Source organism: Oncorhynchus mykiss, chromosome 1 (assembly GCF_013265735.2).
Source record: "Oncorhynchus mykiss isolate Arlee chromosome 1, USDA_OmykA_1.1, whole genome shotgun sequence".
Lineage (NCBI taxonomy): Eukaryota > Metazoa > Chordata > Actinopteri > Salmoniformes > Salmonidae > Oncorhynchus > Oncorhynchus mykiss.
The window spans coordinates 69961240-69985378 of NC_048565.1; the positions used below are offsets into that span (position 1 = coordinate 69961240).

The window sequence follows — 24139 nt, forward strand, 5'->3', positions numbered from 1 at the left end:
TATCTTTCAAATTTCACTATTATGTGTAAATCTGCTCGATACTGTGTTTCAATACTGTTGTCCTGCTCCATCTTGTCGACCATGTGTTATGGGTTGATTTGCCAATTCTGTCTTCGCTAGGCATATATTTGTTGTATCTTCACTGGGGAGCACCATGCCATAAAGATAAACAGCTGTAAACTGTTTACACTTTAAACCGCCAAATAAAAAAGATAATCCTGTTTATCAGACTCTTTGTACACAAGGCCATTGGGGCATTGCCAACATTTCTATTTCATAGAAACAGAAAGATATTTTACATTTTTAAGGAGAATGGAGTACCAGTATTTATTTATGACTTATTGATCCAGTGGGAAGTAGAGAAGGAAGATGGAGTGACATGTCCACAACAGGATGTCTCCCACAGAGAGCAGGTACAGGTGCATTTATATCTAATTTATCTTGAAGATATGTATCTTTAGTCTTCAAAGAATAAAGGGTAGGTAACATCTGGAAAAATGCCTTTCACGTTCTATTTAGATATCTGAAACCACTGACATCTAAAGTGAAAGATGAAACCTTTCTCTAAACATGGAAATATGTTGTCATACACCACCCCCTAGTGGCGGTCAAATGGCACAGACCAACGACAGTTTACCATTGCCTGGTGAGGATAGGTTGGATAGCTGACCATAAGTACTTCAGGGACTTCACAAAGACTGAACATAAATATTTATCAAATTTAAATAGACCCCATTGATAGCTAGATTTCTATCACATATTGCAGACGAAAGCTATCTCTGTATGCCTGTAAATTAATTGTATTTTTTCTCCAGTGCATGTCAAATGATTCGATTTGTACGGAAGAGTTGTAGGGCCAAGTGAAGATAAGAAAAAAAATGGCAAAGGGTGGTGGAACTTGGATTAAAAGTGGCAATATTTCGAGAATAAACTCGAAATGTTTTTCGAGAATAAAGTAAAAATGTTGAGAATAATGTCGCAGTTATATTTCAAGATTAAAGTATGGGATTTGGTTAACAGCATGTCTCCCTGGCTTCTTGTTGCTTTGCGCGCCACCATTGAAATGGCCTGCAGTTATACGACCTGGTGAAACTATACTTAGGAAATGCTTTCTCCTTTAGCACATAATAACCATCTTATTATAAAATAGGCCTATTAGGACCTGGAAGAGGTTGTGCCACATATTATTTTCAGAAGGAGAAACCACACGGATTTGGATGAGGTATGCTGGTTTGCGCATGCAGGTGTGGAGAGTTGGTCCTTTAGTTTCCTCTCCTCCCACAGACACTTGATTAAAATCCTTGCTGCTTCATTGTTCATTCCCCCCTCAAGCGTTGGATAAACCTATAATTTACTTTCACTTTCCCACTGAAATGTACGATTTGCCTACAGTTTAGGGTACTCAATCTAGTGGACAGCTATAGTTTTATAATTGGCTGCAAAATAGAGGTGTAGTATCGAATTTGGAGAGCAGTTTGACATGGGACATACACACGCATAACCCCCGGTCTCCAGCATCCTAAAATAAATCGTTTTATTGGGTGTGCTCACGTAGCCTACTAGCCGTTAAAAGCATAGTTGTGATAAGAGGGAAAACCTCTGTTAGTAAAGCACCATGGATAAAGTTGTTAATAGTGCCCATTATGCATAGATTTTTTGCAAGGTGTTCTGCTACGCAGCAGAACGTTGTTGCGAATTCGGAGGGCAGACTGTCAGGGACTCAACTTCAGTTCTCTGACAGCGCCAATAACGTGTTTCGTTTGTGCTCATAACGCACCATGACCGTTAGAAGAGTGTATTCCTATAGTCTGAAACTGCCAGGGAGAAACTTGGTGTGTGTGTTTGCGAGTTAGATCATTAGATTGATTAGCGTGAGTGCGTGTATTAGATCACTAGATTGATGGCCATGTGTTAGTTTCCCCTCCCCCCCCTACTTTTTATCGCCCCCCCACACGCACACCTGCATTCCACAGGAGGTTGGTGGCACCTTCATTGGGGAGGACTGGTTCGTGGTAATGTCTGAAGTAGAATGGTATCAAACAGGTATTTTTTGGTCTGTTCCGGCCATTATTATGAGCCGTACTCCGCTCGGCAGCCTCCACTGCTAATAACACTTATGTATGTAACCACGGTTCCTCCTTCTGAAAATAATCCGAATACATAATAATAGGGTTATTACGTGCTAAAAGAGCAAAGATTTCTCTCTAACTAAAGCCAATTCTCAAGTATTGTTTCACCAGGTCCTGAGTGGCACAGTGGTCTAAGGCACTGCATTACTAGAGGCGTCTTTACAGACCCTGGTTTGATCCCGGGCTGTATCAGGGGGTCCTGTGATCGGGGTCCCATATGGCGGCGCACAATTGGCCCAGCGTCGTCCAGGTTAGGGGAGGGTTTGGCCGGGGTAGGCCGTCATTGTAAATAAGAATTTGTTCTTAACTGGCTTGCCTAGGTAATTTTACTCAGGCATTTCAACGGTGCAGTAATAGGGAGCCAGGCAGATATGCGTTTCACCAAATCCCCAATGTTAATCTTGAAATATAGCCAAACTGCTACCTTATTCTCGAAATTAAATGTCGAGTTTACTTTCGAAATATTGTCACTTTATTAACTACATTTAATTTCGACTTTATTCTCGAAATATTGCCACTTTTTTAAAGGAATATCATGCAAAAAAATATCCAAATTTCACCCCATGTCGCAGTTTTTTTAATGTTTCTCTTCACTCTTCCGTAGATTAGAGCACACCTCTAATACTTTGAAATTGAAATTTTACTCCGTGAGGCATCGGCATTACTCCGTGAGGTACAGGCATTGTATCGGGCAACCCTATCACCGGTAAGAGGTTGAGTTAGGACCCAGCATGCCAACCCAGCAGAAGTGTTGTTCTTTAGTGATATTAGATTATTCTTGCGGTTTAATCAATTGAAGTTTCATCACAGAAATGGAGACAGATATTATTGACTCACTGGAAGATCTGGGGTAGGTTTAAAAAGTTTTCTATGAGAATAGTCTTTATTTAGCTTATCTGATTATATTTTAACTAGCTAGCTCAACTGGTTAATTTAGCTAACGTTAGCTGATACGTTGACTGCCTGTCATCGGACTACTGTCACAGCCAGAGACAGCTGAGCAGTAATCTAAACTCTGCAGGCTCTTTCATACATGTTTGTGGCATCTAGCTAGCTACCGGCTTTATGATTTACTTTAGATTATATTGTGAATGTAAAAGTGACCTATCTATTTAGTCTGAAATTACCTATCATGCCAACCGTTTGATGTTTATTCAGCCGGCACAAACAGAGGACAGGCACCGCCTTAGTGTTATGAAGCTGGAGAGGTCCCATTTATCTCATGACTGGTTGCTATTCACAGTAAAAATCAGTTCAATAGAGCTCACCGGTTTGTAGTCGTAAAACCGGAAATGAATTAGCTACGGTTGTTTCGTTCAGCCATTCCTATAGGGGAAAAGAATGGGGTTTTGGGATAAACGCCGAAAATAAGGTCTGAGATTAACAGAGGATATCTTGTACATTTTGTTCTATGAGATAATATCAGTCCTTTAACATGACCTTTATCAATTCTGAAGACGTTAGTTATGTGCTTTATGTACCTATTTTTATTTTATTATGTGCTTCAAAATTTACAAAGTGACGTTAGTTGATGCAGTGATGCAGATTATCTCATAGAACAAAACGTATACGATCTCATAAACCTGAGTTTACCACAGATCTTATTTAAAAAAAACATTTATCAGAAAAACAAACATTCATTTTCCCATAGGCTTTGTCCAACAAACCACGACGGAGATAGTGCCTACAAAAAGACGCCATTACTTGTCAATTGAAACAGGGCATTTCCATAAAAAAGGACCCATGAGCACCAACATGTGAAGTTCATTGAAGTGTATAAAATTGGGTGTCAAATGAAAGATAAGAGTCGCTATATTTTTGGGAAATGAAGGCATAGATACATTTAGTCATAAGTAAAATACTATGCTTTCAGGCTAAACAGATGGAAAGGGGGTCTTAGAAAACATCTACCAGAAAGTCTTAAAAGGTATCAGAAATACATAAAATCACAAAATTGTTGATGTAAAGACCCATGCCAACTAATATCAACACTTATATTTAGTTTGGGAAAACTGTATTCTATTGTACTGTGCGCTGCTCTGTAACGCTGTGATGTCAAACTTGTGAAAAATGAGAATGACATTCATATAATTATACATTTATGTGTATGTAACAGTATAACTTTAGTCCGTCCCCTTGCCCCGACCCCACCCACGAAGCATCTTTACCCATCGCTCCACAAAAGCCGCGGCCCTTGCAGAGCAAGGGGAACCACTACTTCAAGGTCTCAGAGCAAGTGACGTCACCGATTGAAACGCTATTAGCTCGCACCACCGCTAACTAGCTAGCCATTTCACATCGGTTACATGTAGTACAGATTATGGGACACATGATGTAATTCTGTTACCGGGTGTATATCCACTTCACATACTGTAGTTCATTAATGAAAATAGATTTCTTCAAACTCAAGGTGCCATGTCATAGCTGACACCCCATTCTTTCTGCAGACATCTTTGAATCTTAATTCGGAGCAGATATTTAAGAGTTTTGTGATAAACCTAGTAGCATAAAAATCTGAGGGACATTTTTACTGTTATCCTGTTACCAAAGTTTTAATTTACACAATTCCTCCATTATATTCGCTTTTGTACAATTTTCAGGGGAAATTGTTAAAAGTAATCTTTGTGCATAGAGTTTGGTTTGTTGAACTTTGAAATCAATAGTTTTTTGTTTGGCATACATTTTTAAAGTGAAAAAATGGAGTCAGAGTAATTCTGTTACCATGGAATTGCCCAGCTTGCACAGCCCCTTTTGATAAGTACATTTTTGGACTTATACGTTAATAATAATATCTGATGGGGTATGACAGTTGAACTAAGCTCATTATGTATCCATTGATTCTTGAAGAATATAACTTGAACTAAGCTCATGCGGCATTTACAACTGTCGTACCCCATCAGAACCCCAAATATAACTTGTTTTACTCCCAATGTTTCTAACAAAGTAAATGTAAACAAATAATAAATACCCTCAAAGATGATTTGTTGGTCTGATGTGATTCAATGAGGAGCATTCAGACGCTGCACTTGATGAATTTATGAAATTGCTTCTTACAACTATTGATAAACATGCACATGTTAAGAAACTGACTGTAAGAACTGTTAAGGCTCCATGGATTGATGAGGAATTGAAAAACTGTATGGTTGAAAGAGATTGGGCAAAATGAGTGACTAATAAGTCTGGCTGCACATCTGACTGGCTTACTTACTGCAAATTGAGAAATGATGTGGCTAAACTCAACAAAAAGAAGAATGAACTGTATTATGAAGCCAATATCAATGATTTAAAGAATGATGGAAAAAAAACTTTGGAGTACTTTAAATGAAATTATGGGCAGAAAAACATTCAACTCCATCTTACATTGAATGAGAGCTTATTCATCACAAAACCATTTGATGTTGCCAATTATTGTAATGATTATTTCATTGGCAAACTTAGGCAGGAAACGCCAACAACAAACAGTGAGCAATTGTATTAATGCATAACAAAACAAATAATGAAAGAAAAGCATTGCAAGTTAGAATTTTGTAAAGTTAGTGTGGGATAGGTGGAAAAATTGTTATTGATCAATAAGGACAAACCTCCTGGCACTGACAACTTAGACGGAAAGCTACTGAGGATGGTAGCTGACTCTATAGCCACTCTTATCTGTCATATTTTTAATCTGAGCCTAGAGGAAAGTCTTTGTTAGGCCTAAAGGGAAGCCAAAGTAATTCCACTACCCAAGAGTGGTAAAGCGGCCTTTGCTGTTTCTAACAGCAGACCTATAAACTTGCTGCCAGCTCTTAGCAAACTGTTGGAAAAAATGGTGTTTGACCAAATACAATGCTATTTCTCTGTAAACAAATTAACAACAGACTTTCAGCATGCTTATAGAGAAGGGCACTCAACATGTACTGCACTGACACAAATGACTGATTGGTTGAAAGAAATTGATAAGAAGAAGATTGTGGGAGACGTACTGTTAGATTTCAGTGCAGATTTTGATATTACTGACCATAACCTGTTGTTGAAATTACTTATGCGTTATGGCTCAACCTCTGCCATATCGTGGATTCAGAGCTATCTATCTAATATAACTGAGGGTTTTCTTTAAGAGAAGCTTCTCTAATGTCAAACATGTAAAGAGTGGTGTACCGCAGGGCAGCTGTCTAGGCCCTCTACTCTTTTCTATTTTTACCAATGACCTGCCAGTGGCATTAAACAAAGCATGTGTGTCCATGTATGCTGATGATTCAACTATATATGCATCAGCAACCACAGCTAATGAAGTCACTGAAACCCTTAACAAAGAGTTGCAGTCTGTTTTGGAATGGGTGGCCAGTAATAAACTAGTCCCGAACATCTCTAAATCAAGAGCACTGTATTTGGTTCAAATCTATCCTTACGTTCTAGACCTCATCTGAATCTGGTAATGAATCATGTGGCTGTTGAACAAGTTGAGGAGACTAAATAACTTGGCCTTCCCTTAGATTATAAACTATCATGGTCAAAACATATAGATTCAATGGTTGTAAAGATGGGAAGAGGTCTGGCCGTAATAGAGATGCTCTGCTTTTTTGACACCACACTCCAAAAAGCAAGTTCTGCATGCTCTAGTTTTGTCTTATCATGATTATTGTCCAGTTGTGTGGTCCAGTGCTGCAAGGAAAGACCTAGTTAAGCTGCTGCTGTCCCAGAACAGAGTGGCACATTTTGCTCTTAATTGTAATCAGAGGGCTGATATAAATACTATGCATGCCAGTCTCTCTTGGCTAAGAGTTGAGGAGAGACTGACTGCATCACTTCTTCTTTTTTTAACAGAAACATTAATGCGTTGAAAATCCCAAATTGTTTGCATAGTCAACTTACACACACACTTGTCCCACCAGACATACCACCAGGGGTCTTTTCACAGTCCCCAATTCCAGAACAAATTCAAGAAAGCATACAGTATTATATAGAGCCCTTATTGCATGGAACTTCCTTACATCTCATATTGCTCAAATAAACCGTAAACCTGGTTTTAAAAAAAACTGATAAAGCAACATCTCGCGGCGCAACGCCTCTCCCCTATTTGACCTAGATAGTTTGTGTGTATGTATTAATATGTAGGCTACGTGTGTCTTTAAACAAAAAACTATGTAGTTCTGTCCTTGAGCTGTTCTTGTCTATTGATGTTCTGTATTATGTCATTTTGTATTAAGTTTTGTGTGGACCCCAGGAAGAGTAGCTGCTGCTTTTGCAACAACTAATGGGGATCCTAATAAAATACCTAAGCATGGTTAAAATTATAATTTTTATATCAATGTTGATATCATTGATGGTCAGTCCTTGCACCATAGCTCTATGAATTTGAGTGGTTACATTTTTACAGCTCCATCCCTCAGCTTTTTACCAAAACAGGGGTGGGGAGGGGGCTTTATTCTTTCAACTGTTGATTGCTGCTTTAATGACTAGCTAGATTAACTGGTAAATATAGGTTTTTAGTGCAAGTCTTATGAGGTTACTGTCTTTGTTTTCTCAGGTACCAAGGCCCTCTGTTGGAGGATGGAGCACTGGAGGCTGCGGTGAGTGGGGGAGCAGCAGCACCAGAGTTCACCAAGGTGTGTGCCTGGATCGTCTCAGAGCTCAAGCTCTACTGTCACCTGGAGGAGAATGTCCATGCCACCAACTGTGAGTTGGTTTTATTCTTAACTCATCTCAGTGCTTGTGAATTGAATAATAAAATACAATTGTATTTCTCTGGGTTGTCATTGCACCAACTCTCCATCTACCCCACCCAGGTCCCAGTGAGGCAGAGGGGTTCCAGCTCGAGATGAGTGGTCTTCTGTCTGAGCTGGCCTGTCCTTACAATGTCCTCACCACAGGAGATGTCACGCAGAGGCTGCTCAACAAGACAAACTGCCTACTGCTCATCAGTATGTGAACAGCATAAGTCAACCTTCTCCCTGTGTTGTCAGTTTCCCTATCATTTATAGAATTCATATTAATACAGTATGATGATTGCCCTTTGAATGATATGCTCTCTCTCTCAGCCTTTCTGATCTCGGAGCTGGAGGCCTCCAGGATGATCCTGGTCAACAAGCCTCAGAAGGCAGCCCAGGAGGCCGGAGGCAGTGTTGTCTTTATGGAGCTGAAGGGAATCTGTGTGTCCCTGGGCATGTCCAAACCCCCAGCCAACATCACCATGTTCCAGTTCTTCAGTGGGATTGAGAAGAAGGTCAGTCCATGTCACACCAGGCTATGTCAGTATTATGTTATGATAGGTATGTGTCTTTTTGTTGAATGCAGCTATACTTTAGCTAAGGTTTGGTTCTCTCAACATTAATATTCTCTCCTTTTTTCCTCAGCTGAAAGAAGCTCTAGCCAAAGTGCCATCAACTCATGTTGGGGGTCCTCTGATGAAGAAGGCACTTGGACCAGTTCACTTTGTAATAACCTTAAAAACAATAAAGATGTGCATAGCAGAATACATTTCCCACTGCAAACCAAAATATATGTTACATTCTTAAGCAGCGTACTATACTGCAGTCCACTTTGTCCTGCATTGTTGGAGCTTGAATCTCCAAGAATTTCACTGTACCCTGTAATTACATCTGCAACCCTGTACATGTGACTATTAAACTTTCTAATCTAATTTACATTTCTCTTTTACAGGAAAAAATCGAAGCAATCAACCAAGCACTTGTGAATGAGTATGAAGTCCGAAGGAAGATGTTGTTGAAACGTCTTGACGTGACAGTTCAGTCCTTTGGTTGGTCTGACAAAGCTAAGGTGAGAACTCTGTACTGGTAAGATTGTTATAATTATTCAAAGTGTAACTGGTTGTGGTTGTAGTCTGTGTTATTCATTTACAGCATATTTTCAATCACAATGCATTTGTACTGTAAACAACTGAGTACTGTATGTAGAAATTGAATTTCTATTGTTACACAGAAACATGCTGAAAAGCTGGCCAATGTATACCCGCCTTTGCGTTCTACCCTCGCCACAAAGAGCAAAGTCTCGGTGGCTCACCTCTTTGCTGCACGAGAGGACCTCTCCAAGATTATGCGCACAAGTAGTGGCAGGATAAGGGAGAAGACTGCTTGTGCCATTAACAAGGTAGGGAGCAGATTTGTAATTCTCCACTTGCTAACTTTTAACGTTTATCTCAATACTACCTTGAGAGCTGCTGTCACATTCTGTTTTTTCATACTACTTTGGCTGTGCTGTCAGAAAACACCCCTTGGCTTGTACACGTTCTGTTGATTAACTTTTAATTTTTTACATTTTTGTTGTGCAGGTTCTAATGGGACGTGTGCCAGACAGAGGTGGGCGACCCACTGAGATTGAGGCCCCCCCACCAGAGATGCCCACCTGGCAGAAGAGGCAAGACGGTCCACAGGGAGGTGGACACTATGGCGGTGGTGGACGAGGAGGCAGCAGGGGGGGCTACGACCAACACTCTCAGGGGGGCCGAGGGGGTTACGAGCGAGGAGGAGGGGGTTATGAAAGGGGCGGGAGGGGTGGAGGAGGGGGTGGCAGAGGGGGCAAGGTGCAGGGAGGCTGGTCGGACGGAGGAGGAGGAGGAGGAGGAGGTGGTGGTGGTGGTGGTGGTGGTGGTTACCAGGGTCATAACCAGGAAGGAAGTGGCCACCAAGGGGGTGGGGGGAGAGGAGGTTACGGGGGTGGAAAATTTCAAGGGGGCTTCCAGGGCCCTGGTTACCCTGCAGGAGGGCATCAAGGCGGAGGAGGTGGTTACCAACATGACAACCACAATCAAGAAGGAGGTCGCCACCAGGACAGGGGTGGCAGAGGGGGTCGCGGGGGTAGGGGAAGAGGTGATAGTAGGGGAAGAGGTGATGGTAGGGGAAGAGGACAGGGGGGAGGTTGGCGAGGGGGTCAGAATTTGAACCAAGGAGGACAGTTTGAACAGTTCTTCCAGCAGGGTGGCCAGCAGTACAATCAAGCAGGCTTTAGCCAGGGGAGCAAAAACTACACTAGTTGAAAAGAAAGTGCAGGCCACTGAAGCAGAGATCATGCAAGAGCCATGAAGTGAAAACGCCTTATTTTCTAAATGTGAATATTAATATAAAGCATGGTTATTATAATTTCTTCCCTAAACCGAATAAGAATGTGGAGAGTGACCATGTCTCCAACAGAAGAGAAAAAGTCCAAGTCATGCATGACATGAGAGCTCAAACAAACCAGACTTTTCCACAATTCCATGGCTGTTAACAAATGACTGTTCCCATGTGTTCTTTTGCATATGTGAGTGCTTTTGTGTTTATGCTGTGTTCCACTATCTTGCCACATGAAAGTTGAAGCCAATGTTTGCCATTGTAACACCTAAATTATAAAGCCTTATTTTGAAGATTATTTGAAAAAGGAGTTGAATGTCATGTAACTACATATGATACGGTGACAATTGTGGAAGTATTGTAGTCCATCCTTAGTTAATTTAATTAATACTTGAAAAGAAACAAGCTTTATTTCTCCAGTGGTTTTTTTTGTAAGCTTTGGTTTACATTATTGTTACTAGGAATGGGTTAAAAATAAGCTTGAGCCTCAAAAATGTTTTGCTGTTGCAAATAGTTTTGACTGGTATCTCCTCTATTACTTATTTAAAATATGCCACCTAATGATGCTTATAAACAAAATTGTGTACATACTTGGATGTAAGAAAGACTACTTGGAAGTGTGAATGAATGAGAGGTGAGCAATAAAATCTAATTGATTTAACATGCCTGTCATCTTTATTTGGTCATACTTTCAGCTTAATTGTTGACCACCAGTATTTTGTACACAATTTGAAAACCAGTGGACCCACATTAGCTCCGCATATCAATTAATGCTTGATCATAATGTAATCAAAGATTATAGTTTAAAAACGTGCTGTAATGCTATTGCTAATCCTTGGTGGGCTTTTATTTTGAAATGCAGGATACCGGATGTTGTACACTTTACAGCTTGAAGTTCTTCCGCTTTCATTCACCCGCCAGCTACTTCAAAGCAAGCGAACTAACGAGTAAATGCTTGTTTTGACATTCGGGGTTTCCCTGATAAGTCTTGATATCTAGCATTAATGTAACTGCCGTTATCATTTGACGGCTACAATGTTTCGTGGTTTTCACCATCCCGGAGAACTTCCTCGGGGCCCTGCTCCCTTAGGCTACCCACCCCATGTACAGCCACCCGGTCCCAGCTACGGAGGGCCCTTTGGCCCGCCACCCCACGTTCCAATGCCTGGACACTTACCTCCTGGATCTTGTCATCCTTTCTTACCTCCCGGATCGGGAAGTGAATACCTCCACAGGCCCATGAGGGAACATTATATCAATGTACGTAGCTAACGTTGTCAGCTAATGTGCTTCACAACAAATCCATAGCTAGTCGATATATTCTTTAGTTTGTTCCTTGATAAAATGTATTAATGCTTAAACTAGGATACTGGTAGACATGGTGCACTCAGCCAAAACACCATAATGTTAATGATTACAATGGTCAGCTATCTAGTATGCTGATGTTTACATGTTGTTTGTACCTCAACCAGACTCCACACTGCAGCAGTTACTCCATTGACCGCAGCACAGTGATCAGTCTGGGTGGTCAACAGATTCTCCCACCAGACACACAGCATCTTCAGATGCCACAGTGGCCCGCCAATCCTTTGGAATCATGTCAAAGAGACAAGAGGTGGGGAAATGTCAAGATTCAAGGATTTTGTGATGCATAGCCTAGTTCACAACCTCTTTCAGCTATGGCTGCTTGCAATGAACAGTAATCTAAACAGTTTTTACTTGTATTTCAGTGAGAACTTGACAGCTGGGGAAGAATTCCTCAGATGCCTTGCAGCTAATAAGCCAGTCCCTGACTTCCTCAAAGGAGTCAACCTGTTGGACGCAGGGAAGGCAGTCAAGGCTCCAGGTGTACCAGAAGACCGGGGTTATGAGAGGCAGAGACTCCGGAGCAAATCTCGCAGTCCAGCGAAGGAAAGCAGGGGCAGGAGTAAGAGCCGAGCAAAGAGCCAGGTAAGAAGCAAGAGCCGGGCAAGAAGCAAGAGCTGTCCGCGCAGCAGAAGTCGTACCCGAGGGAAAAGCCGGGCAAGAAGCAAAAGCCGACCACGAAGCAGGAGTCGCAGTCGTGGAAAGAGCCAGGTCAGAAGCAAGAGCAAGGCTCGTAGTAGGAGCCGGAGCCGAGGGAAAAGTCGGGTGAGAAGCAAAAGCAGATCAAGGAGTAGGAGTCGCAGCTATGGAAAGAGCCGGGGCAGAGTGGACCATCATTCAGACCACAGGGACAAAAGGAGCCCCATTCGGAGCTGTAGCAGCAGGATCAGTAATCACTCCTCCGTACACAATGACCTGCTCGAGGGCCTGAAACAAGTTATGAACAGCAAGCAACTGGAGGACAGTATGCCTTCCATCAAGAATGCCATTCTCACAATACAGGTATAGTATGAGAAAGTATTGGGTTGTTATGGGGTATGTTTAGTTAATGATGTTCTACAAACATGGCGAGACCCATTTTTAAGTAATATTCTAATTTATATCTGCAGTGAAGACTAGACAATCTAACAAATGTAAAATCAAACCTCAATAAAACCCATTGATGTCTTTTCTGTTTGTTCCATAGGCCAATAACTTTAGCAGAGATATCCAGAGCAGCAGAGCAATCCAGAGCAACTGTCTTCCATGTGGACCAGTCTTGGCCAGCAGACAGGAATTTCTTCAAGCCTCAGATGGGCCCAAGCCAGTCAGCAGACAGGAGGAGACCGACAGCAATCTTCTCCCCCACGAGAGAGTGGGCTGTGACTTCTCCTGGCTGCAGGGCACCAGGGAGGTCTCGCCTGTTCAGAAGCTGGAGGAGGTTGAGGATGAGGAGAACTTCCTCTATGGGAATGAGGATAACCAGTCAAAACAACGCCCTGCCACCCTGCCTTTTGCACCGTCCACATCCATTACCCAGCAGAGCGGTGCAGAGATCTCCCCAGCAGGCCCACCCTACTATCAAAGCCAGCCTCTGTTCGGGAACCATAGTGAAGTCCTGGAGTTCAAGATGCCTCCTCAACCGGTCCAGTCCAGTGTGAGGCCTGAGCAGAGGGTGCAGCCTGTTCCTGATGTGAGGCCCGCCCCCACTGTGAAGGAATGTGAGGAGTTCAAGACCATGTTGAAGAACATTGGACTGAATCTGGGCACATCAGAGATCAGTAAGATGATGGTCAAGCTGCAGCAACAGAAGGAGGGGAAGGTGCCAGAGCAGAAGAGGGAGGAGAAAGTGCCATCACCAGCACCAGTGCTGCCTCTTCCTCTTGTAATTGGGGCATCACAGGAGCCCAGACTGGCCTCGCCAGCACTCGGGGCAGCACTTGGGACAGCACCAATACGACAAGCATTGGAGTCATTACAGTTCATTATTAAAGGTTAGAGCAGTCATATATAAATACATTTGATTTGATGTATGTACTTTATTTTTAAAATAAGCATTTTGTGCATATGGAACATTTCTGGGATCTTTTATCTCAATTCATGAATTCATATATACAGTGCCTTGTGAAAGTATTTGGCCCCCTTGAACTTTGCGACCTTTTGCCACATTTCAGGCTTCAAACATAAAGATATAAAACTGTATTTTTTTGTGAAGAATCAACAACAAGTGGGACACAATCATGAAGTGGAACGACATTTATTGGATATTTCAAACTCTTTTAACAAATCAAAAACTGAAAAATTGGGCGTGCAAAATTATTCAGCCCCTTTACTTTCAGTGCAGCAAACTCTCTCCAGAAGTTCAGTGAGGATCTCTGAATGATCCAATGTTGACCTAAATGACTAATGATGATAAATACAATCCACCTGTGTGTAATCAAGTCTCCGTATAAATGCACCTGCACTGAGATAGTCTCAGAGGTCCGTTAAAAGCGCAGAGAGCATCATGAAGAACAAGGAACACACCAGGCAGGTCCGAGATACTGTTGTGAAGAAGTTTAAAGCCGGATTTGGATACAAAAATATTTCCCAAGCTTTAAACATCCCAAGGAGCACTGTGCAAGCGATAATATTGAAATGGAAGGAGTATCAGACCACTGCAAATCTACCAAGACCTGGCCGTCCCTCTAAACTTTCAGCTCATACAAGGAGAAGACTGATCAGAGATGCAGCCAAGAGGCCCATGATGAACTGCAGAGATCTACAGCTGAGGTGGGAGACTGTCCATAGGACAACAATCAGTCGTATATTGCACAAATCTGGCCTTTATGGAAGAGTGGCAAGAAGAAAGCCATTTCTTAAAGATATCCATAAAAAGTGTTGTTTAAAGTTTGCCACAAGCCACTTGGGAGACACACCAAACATGTGGAAGAAGGTGCTCTGGTCAGATGAAACCAAAATTGAACTTTTTGGCAACAATGCAAAACGTTATGTTTGGCGTAAAAGCAACACAGCTCATCACCCTGAACACACCATCCCCACTGTCAAACATGGTGGTGGCAGCATCATGGTTTGGGCCTGCTTTTCTTCAGCAGGGACAGGGAAGATGGTTCAAATTGATGGGAAGATGGATGGAGCCAAATACAGGACCATTCTGGAAGAAAACCTGATGGAGTCTGCAAAAGACCTGAGACTGGGACGGAGATTTGTCTTCCAACAAGACAGTGATCCAAAACATAAAGCAAAATCTACAATGGAATGGTTCAAAAATAAACATATCCAGGTGTTAGAATGGCCAAGTCAAAGTCCAGACCTGAATCCAATCGAGAATCTGTGGAAAGAAATGAAAACTGCTGTTCACAAATGCTCTCCATCCAACCTCACTGAACTCGAGCTGTTTTGCAAGGAGGAATGGGAAAAAAATGTCAGTCTCTCGATGTGCAAAACTGATAGAGACATACCCCAAGCGACTTACAGCTGTAATCGCAGCAAAAGATGGCGCTACAAAGTATTAACTTAAGGGGGCTGAATAATTTTGCACGCCCAATTTTTCAGTTTTTGATTTGTTAAAAAAGTTTGAAATATCCAATAAATGTCGTTCCACTTCATGATTGTGTCCCACTTGTTGTTGATTCTTCACAAAAAAATACAGTTTTATATCTTTATGTTTGAAGCCTGAAATGTGGCAAAAGGTCGCAAAGTTCAAGGGGGCCGAATACTTTCGCAAGGCACTGTATATATATATATATATATACACAAAACCCATTCACTTTTGTAACGTTAATCTATACTGAACAAAATATAAATGCAACAATTTCAATGATTTTACTGAGTTGAAGTTCATATAAGGAAATATGTCAATTAAAATAAATTCATTAGGCCCTAATCTATGGATTTCACATGACTGGCCAGGGGCACAATCATGGCTGGGCCCGGGAGGGCATAGGCCCACCCACTTGGGAGCCAAGCCCACCCACTGGGGAGCCAGCCAATCAGAAAGTGTTTTTCACCACTGAAGGGCTTTATTACAGACAGAAATACTCCTCAGTTTCATCAGCTGTCCGGGTGGCTGGTCTCAGACGACCCCGCAGGTGAAGAAGCCGGGTGTAGAGGTCCTGGATTGGCGTGGTTGCATGTGGTCTGCGATTGTGAGGCCCGTTGGCCCAAATTCTCTAAAATGACATTGGAGGCAGCTTATGGCAGAGAAATTAACATTCGATTTTCTGGCAACAGCTCTGGTGGACATTCCTGCAGTCAACATGCCAATTGCAAGCTCCCTCAAAACTTGAGACATCTGTGGTATTCTGTAATAATCTCCACCCGGCACAGCCAGAAGAGGACTGGCCACCCCACAGCCTGGTTCCTCTCTAGGTTTCTTCCTAGGTTTTGGCCTTTCTAGGGAGTTTTTGCTAGCCACCGTGCTTCTACACCTGCATTGCTTGCTGTTTGGGGTTTTAGGCTGGGTTTCTGTACAGAACTTTGAGATATCAGCTGATGTACAAAGGGCTATATAACAAATCAAATCAAATTAATTTATGTGACAAAACTGCACATTTTAGTAGCCTTTCATTGTCCCCAGCATCTGTGTAATGATCATGGCTTTTAATCAGCTTCTTGATATGCCACACCTGTCAGGTGGATGGATTATCTTGGCAATGGAGAAATGCTCACTAATAGGGATGCTTCTACACCTGCATTGCTTGCTGTTTGGGGTTTCAGGCTGGGTTTCTGTACAGCACTTTGAGATATCAGCTGATGTAAGAAGGGCTATGTAAATACATTTGATTTGATGTATGTACTTTATTTTTTAAAATAAGCATTTTGTGCATATGGAACATTTCTGGGATCTTTTATCTCAATTCATGAAACTTGGGACCAACACTACATTTTTGTTCAGTATATATTAAGGATGCGACTAATTGCATTGTTCTTCCTTTCTTTAGCAACAAGGGAGAAAAGGGCCAATAGTGATCCACATGATGGCAACCATTCCCAAAGGAATTCAGACAAACAGAAGGTAACATTTACTCGGCAGTGTCATTCCAATCACACTCTTTTTTTTTTCTCTGAGACACACCTCACTATTACTGATGATAATTACTCCTGATGTTTGTTGTGTCACAGCATGTTGTGATGTCTAAACTAGAAAACACTGCATTTTAACATTGTGATGAAATGGGACTTTCTAGAGCAAAGATGACGAGGAGAGTCAGAGGAGATCGAGACATGACCAAATGAAAAGGAAAGAAACTCTTGTGAAGGAACTGGAGGAATTGCTAAAGCAGGATGGTATAGTATTGTTCATTATAGACCTGTCTTTCTAACCAGTCTTTCTCTATCTACATAATATAAATGACTGGTAGGCCATCATTGTAAATAAGAATTTGTTCTTAACTGACTTGCCTTGTTAAATATAAATAAATATAAGCATTATTTTTGTTGCCATCATTACTTGGTAATAGAATGACACCTAAATGCCTTTTCATTCGTATATTCAGGGTCTACCTTTTTGATTCCGGTCATCGGGTTCTACTGTCAGAGGTGTGAGGAGTTCTTCGGAGACCTGACCACTGCTGAGGACCATGCAGCAACCCACCGGCAGAATGAGCCTAGCATGGCATGTACCTAGCTACATTGTCTCGCCCCACACAGTAACCCAACTGCATACACTGCATTGACCAACGAAACAGCATAGTTAAACCATTACGTTGTTCAACCTAGATCACCCCTCAGTATAAACTTTAGGTTCCTTTCCAGTCCACTTGTCTTCAGCATCCATAGAAAAGTCAAATTCCCCAAAAGATTTGTGGTATTATAATCCCAAACTGTATCTACTTGTTTCACCTTGTCTATAGCAGCAGCATGGAGACAGACGACCTGGAGAGGACCGAAGACACCCTAGTCATTACATCGGGCACCCCCTGGGTCCAGAGTGGAGGGACCAGGGAGACCCAAGAGATCAGAGGTATCGCAAACTAGACGAGGGCCCAAAGGGTTACAGGAACGACAGGGAGAAGATCTACGTAAAAGAGGAACGCCCTGGAAGCCCCAGGATAAAGATGCAGATGGTCCGCGGGCACACCCCACCAGGTCTGCAGAAGGCCAGGGGGAGAGAGGAGGGGAGGGTGGATAAGGGCTCTTGTGCTGCTTCCTCTGGCCATGCCAGTGGGAAATATGGTAGGGTCAAACTTGAGGTAGTGGAGACCAAAGGAAAGCCCAACGTGGAAGTATGTGACAAAAAGGACAAAGATAAAGGAGAAAGCAGTTCTAATAGTGATGACGAGAAAGACAAATCTCCTAAAGGCAACAAAAAGAAAAAGAAGAAGGAGAAAAAGAAGAAGGAAAAGAAGAAGAAGAAGAAGGAAAAGGGTTAGAAGTAATAGCTGCTGTACTGCATGTCCTGGTTTGATTGTACTGTATCTCTGGAGGACCTGGCCTTGGGTCATTGTTTGGCATCATTGCAGCTGTTTTCAGAAGTTGGTGCTTTTAATGTTAAAAAGAAGCAGTACTCCTCTGATTCGTTCTCTCCTTTTGGGGTTGTCTTGTTTTTCAGCAAACTGCGTTCCTCTGTGTTGTAGTGGATAACAGCACATTGAATGCTGTTGGAGGACAGGCCGTTCCAGGGTGCATATGCAGCATTTATGATGTCCAGAATTGTTTTGCTGCCAGCTACTGATCCTATTGTTCAGACCTTTAGTTACTGTAGATGTTTATTAAATAACCCTCTTTATATTGGGCCATGTTTGTGTATATTTCACCCGGTACAACCTTGATTTAGTGCTTTGAGTGTTATCAAATGTACTTTTTGCATTTAAAGGTCAACTGCCATTTGAAGCGTGTGCTGTCTTTCTTCCTAATGTTAAACCGATGAGATGGAATTGTTCTGTAATGAAGACATTTTTATGCATTGTCCTCTTATAATATGTCTCAGCAATTGATGGCGCAAGGCTATTTGCAAGCGCACATGATCTTGCCAAAGTCATTGGATCCTATCAGGATAGGAACAGTTGACATATTTTTGTAAGGTGATCACTTTTTTTTCTGATTATATACATTGTTTTTGTCTGCTGTTGCTTACTCTGACTTCCTTTTTCTCACACATTAGGCATTTCCATTGATCCAGGTTTATTTGACAAAAGCAATGTCAGAAACGGCAGATATGAGACATTTTTATCCGTTCAATAGGCTTCTATTTTTCTTTTGTTGAACTTTCTTTACTGCAACTAATGAGGGAAACTACTTTTAACTACTTTTAAGGTATGCTGGGCATGTGATGTCATCACATAACTTTAGGCTGCACTCCTAAATGCCTACTGCTTGCAAAATAAGTTTTCATTTTGAGCTAACATGGAATTGTTTTAAGATGGTCATACCATGGATCATTTAGCTATTTGATTTTGAATTTTATGACCCCTTTGGGTATCAAAAATATTTAGTGATTTGATAAAATATTTAATTTCACCTCTACTATAGCACATAGAAACGCATTAAATAACACATTAATAAATGTCATAAAAGACAGTAAAAAAATAGATCACATGGAATAAGGTTTTAAAGTGTCTGTCCTAGATATACGAAAGCTCAAGAAATAGTTCAGTTTAGAAAGTATTCATTCCCCTTGACTTATTCCACATTTTGTTGTGCCTGAATTAAACAAAACTAAAAATTCTCACCCATCTACACACAATACCCCATACTGACAAAGTGAAAACATGTTTTTAGAAATGTGCAAATTTATTGAAAATGAAATACAGAAATGTCTCATTTACATGCACTACAGTTCAAAAGTTTGGGGTCACTTAGAAATGTCCTTGTTTTTAAAAAGCACTTTTTTGTCCATTAAAATAACATCAAATTGATCCGAAATACAATGTAGACATTGTTCATGTTGTAAATGACTATTGTAGCTGGAAACGGCAGATTTTTAATGAAATATCTACATAGGCGTACAGAGGCCCATTATCAGCAACCATCACTCCTGTGTTCAAATGGCACGACTCCAGGATGCTGGCCTTCTAGGCAGAGTTCCTCTGCCCAGTGTCTTGTTTTTCCTATCTTAATCTTTTCTTTTTATTTGCCAGTCTGAGATATGGATTTTTCCTTGCATTTCTGCCTAGGCCATCATCCCTGAGTCGCCTCTTCACTGTTGACGTTGAGACTGGTGTTTTGCGGGTACTATTTAATGAAGCTGCTAGTTGAGGACTTGTGAGGTGTCTGTTTCTCAAACTAGACACTAATGTACTTGTCCTCTTGCTCAGTTGTGCATTGGGGCCTCCCACTCCTTTCTATTCTGGTTAGAGACCGTTTGCGCTGTTCTGTGAAAGGAGTAGTACACAGCGTTGTACGAGATCTTCAGTTTCTTGGCAATTTCTCGCATGGAATAGCCTTCATTTTTCAGAACAAGAATAGACTGATGCGTTTCAGAAGAAAGTACTTTGTTTCTGGCCATTTTGAGCCTGTAATCGAACCCACAAATGCTGATGCAGAAGGCCAGTTTTATTGCGTCTTTAATCAGAACAACCGTTTTCAGCTGTACTAATATAATTGCAAAAGGGTTTTCTAATGATCAATTAGCCTTTTAAAATGATACACTTGGATTAGCTAACACAATGTGCCATTGGAGCACTGGAGTGATGGTTGCTGATAATGGGCATCTGTACGCCTATGTAGATATTTCATAAAAATCTGCTGTTTCCAGCTACAATCGTCATTTACAACATTAACAATGTCTACACTGTATTTCTGATCAATTTGGTGTTATTTTAATTGACAAAAAAATGTGCTTTTCTTTCAAAAAACGAGAACATTTCTAAGTGTTTGAACGGTAGTCTAAGTATTCACACCTGAGTCAATACATGTTAGATTCACCTTTGGCACCGATTACAGCTGTGAGTCTTTCTGGGTAAGTCTCTAAAGGCTTGTTCACATAAACAATTTGAAGTGACTCATCTGTTCTTTTTCCTGCAGTCTGAACAGCCAAAAAGCACATGGAATTGGATATTTCAAGCCACACAAGGGTAGTATTAAGTCAGAGAAAAAAATGATTCCTGGCCATGTGACTTGTCTGAATGGTCAAATCTGATTCATTTCTGGTTTTTAGACTGCTATTCAGCTTATCTTGTTGCTTGTTTGCTACTCTGTTGACAGTTTGACAAGAACATGTGGTAGCTAACTAGCTTGATAATTGTTTACAACAAATTAGTGTGTGCTTTATAGCTAAACCGCTGGCTAGCTAGTTTACTACTGTGGCTAACCAAAAAGGACTTGTTTTGAAAGTTGGATCATCTTATCCTTTGAGGCTTTAAAAATGTTCTTACCCTATGATTTTGAAGATTCAAAGCAACTGGGAAATGTCCATGGCAGGCATTGTTGTCATGTTAACTTGCTCCATAACTTTTGAGTGACAGGAAGCAAAAGCACCACCACCAATCAGCCTGCACCACTGCACACCTGGCTAACTATGATAACTAGCGTAGCCTTGTTTTTATTTTTTAAATTGTTTCTATTTAACCTTTATTTAACTAGGCAAGTCATTTAAGAACAAATTCGTATTTACAATGATGGCATAGCAAGGGGCAAAAGGCATCCTGCGGGGACGGGGCTGGGATTCAAATAAGAAATGTAGTACAAAACACAAGAGACACCACAACACTACATAAAGAGAGACCTAAGACAACAACAGCATGTCAGTAACACATGACAACAACACGGTAGCAGCACAACATGGTAGCAACACAAACATAGTACAAACATTGTTAGTCACAGACAACAGGGCAAAAAGGTAGAGACAACAATACATCACGTGAAGCAGCGACACGAGTCAGTAAGTGTGTCCATGATTGAGTCTTTGAATGGAGAGATGGTGATAAAACTCCAGTTTGAGTGTTTTTTTACAGCTCGATCCAGTCGCTAGCTGCAGTGAACTGAAAAGAGGAGCGACCCAGGGATGTGTGTGCTTTGGGGAACTTTAACAGAATGTGACTGGCAGAACGGTTGTTGTATGTTGTGGTACAGTATGTATCTCAGATAGGGGGGAGTTTTATAAATAAGCATCAATCATTTGGTCTTGCGTCAGAGATAGCCAGTTTAGAGTATAGAGTGCAGTGATGTGTCCTATAAGGAGCATTGGTGGCAAATCTGATGGCCGAATGGTAAAGAACATCTAGCACCCTTACCTGCCTTGAGAGCACCCTTACTTGCCGATCTATAAATTACATCTCCGTAATCTAGCATGGGTAGGATGGTCATCTGAAACAGGGTTAGTTTGGCAGCTGGGGTGAAAGATGAGCAATTACGATAGAGGAAACAAAGTCTAGATTTAACCTTAGCCTGCAACTTAGATGTTTGCTGAGAGAAGGACACTGTACCGTTTAGCCATACTCCCAAGTGCTTGTATGAGGTGACTAATCACACCAGAGAGACTAATCACACCAGTGGAGGGAGGAGCTCTTCTGGATTCTTCTCACCAAACCACATAATCTTTGTTTTGGAGGTGATCCGAACAAGGTTAGGCGGATGCATTGAAATTGAGATGCAGCCCATACAAAAAACAGATAGCTCTATCTTAAACCAAAGATTATGGATATACTGACAAGATACATGTCTCTCCACCCTAACAATAAGAGTCCTTGTACACAAAGCGGCACAGCGGGCTGTCTAACTCCCACCTATCCTTTCTTTAGATTGGTGGATACATCTCATTATTGTAAACCTTTTTGAATTTTCAAAGAGGATTGTTGATGTCAACCGCCTGTAATTCAAAGGAGAGAGATGCTATGCTACTAGCCTCATACCATGAAAATGCATAGCCATCTCGAGACAACTCCGATATAAAGTGTTTTTTCTCAAAGTTGGCGGGTTGTCACGTGTCCTACTTATATCAGTACACTCATAACTTAAGCATTCCGAAACTTCTATTCGATCAAATAAACCTCACGTAGCAAATTAACCACAATTGTATGTTGTTGACCAAATTCAACACTCATTGACCTCCATACAAATAGTATTTGCTTGGTGGGTGAAACAACAACAAAAAACACCTGCTGGAGGAAGACAGATTTTCAGAAGAGTTGGGCGTCTCTACCTCTGCTTAAACTGAATTATTTAAATGAATGTTCATTAGATTGATGCACGGGTGAGTCAATAGACTCATAAGGATGAATTATTTTGTGTCGATAAAAACAGCTGGATGTAATGGCGTCACACATATAAAATATACATTTTTCGCATAAACCTACAGTCAATGAATGTATCTCACTGGAGAAAGCATCCGAGCGAGCGAAACAGCGTCCCTCTGTCTCTGTATGTGTAGCCAATCTATCTGATGCTTTTTGGTCAAAAAGAATATGATATTGTTGCCGCCCGTAGCATTTGGCCTCCCTTGATAAAAAAAAATTATACATTAGAAGCCAATCAGCTTGAGCTAAACTGAGTGAGCTCAACTGTGAATGGTCCTGGCGCATCCAAAAAAGTGTCAAGGGAAGACAGTTTGGATTTGGCTTCACACCAAAAAATAAAATTGTTGCATCTAGTAGTAGTGTTGTCCTCCGGTGACTAGCTATCTAGCTAAAATTGCCCCTTTCCTAAATTAGTCATCAACGGAGACAGGGATTTGGACTTCTGGTTTTACTTAATTCTCCATAGTGGCCAATGATTATAATGGCGATTCTGATCCAACCATAAATGCATACATTGTGCCGCTGGCCTGAGAGGATGGAAGTTCTATATGTAGCTAAATGTAGTAGGCTAATGTTAACTAGCAGGCTAATCGTTGCCCAAGAAAGGAAGTTAGGCTAGCGAGCAAGCATTTTAGCCAAGTAGCCTAGGACAAAAAAAACTAAAAGCTTGTACTGTATGACAGTCATAGACCATTTCGGCAACATGAAAGAGAGGGTGGCATTGGCGTTTCTCTCCAAGTAAGTTAAGTCAACATGTTATTTCTATTTATGCACAAACACACACACACACACACAGAAATCCGTACCATGCAGTGGCGATTTTAGCATGTAAATCTTGATGGTGCTAACTCCCACTTTTTTTTTGACGCATGCCAGCTATGCCACTACACAACGTAACACTAAACAATACATTAATTGTACTATAATGGTGACAAACGGTGCCCACAAACTGTTAGGGCCTACATAAAGCTGTCCCAAAGGCAGAGCTTTCATTCAGAACCATGGAGTGAATCCCTACCACCGCTACACCTGACTATCAGCGGAGCCTTGTCTGGCAGAAAAACAGTTAATTGAGCCTCATTTACTGCCTTTAAAAAAAACAAAGCTCACAGTATTCTCCCGGTACACCAAGTTAGAACTGTAGGATAAGTAAAGGGGGCACATAAGCAGACAATATTCGATGATTACGTTTCTCTCAAGACAACTGGGAACACGGAAAAAAACAAGGTTGAATCATGACGTCAGTGATCTTCAGGTCGGAGCTCTAGAAAGAGGCATGAGTACCTGACTTGGAATTCAAAGTTGGATGACCTTCAAAACGTAATTTTCCCAGTCGGAGCTCGTTTTTTCAGGTAGGCCTTTATGCACTTGTAACCTTTTTTTCATTTGGGAAACTATAATTTTCTAATTTATTCTATTTTATGATATTCCATGATATTGTTGT

The 24139-nt window shown here is 41.3% G+C and overlaps 2 protein-coding genes across 3 annotated transcripts; both read left to right on the forward strand.

The window, feature by feature from the left end:
* The first annotated feature begins 2820 nt into the window (after window positions 1–2820).
* Window positions 2821–10835, forward strand: fam98a (family with sequence similarity 98 member A). The gene is made up of 8 exons (XM_036984095.1): window positions 2821–2979; window positions 7636–7784; window positions 7895–8029; window positions 8147–8331; window positions 8462–8542; window positions 8769–8885; window positions 9048–9215; window positions 9397–10835. Exons 1-8 carry the CDS (start codon window positions 2942–2944, stop codon window positions 10099–10101), a joined length of 1578 nt encoding a protein of 525 aa, XP_036839990.1. The 5' UTR covers window positions 2821–2941; the 3' UTR covers window positions 10102–10835.
* A 205-nt stretch (window positions 10836–11040) lies between these two features.
* Window positions 11041–18352, forward strand: si:ch211-195b21.5 (serine/arginine repetitive matrix protein 2). 2 transcript variants are annotated; one of them, XM_021610367.2, is made up of 8 exons: window positions 11041–11434; window positions 11647–11789; window positions 11905–12541; window positions 12726–13512; window positions 16462–16535; window positions 16708–16807; window positions 17017–17135; window positions 17377–18352. In XM_021610367.2, exons 1-8 carry the CDS (start codon window positions 11210–11212, stop codon window positions 17890–17892), a joined length of 2601 nt encoding a protein of 866 aa, XP_021466042.2. In that variant the 5' UTR covers window positions 11041–11209; the 3' UTR covers window positions 17893–18352. The 2 variants fall into 2 exon arrangements, with proteins under 2 accessions (XP_021466042.2, XP_021466034.2); XM_021610359.2 differs by having other exon boundaries at window positions 11042–11434; window positions 17374–18352.
* Window positions 18353–24139: the final 5787 nt, after the last annotated feature.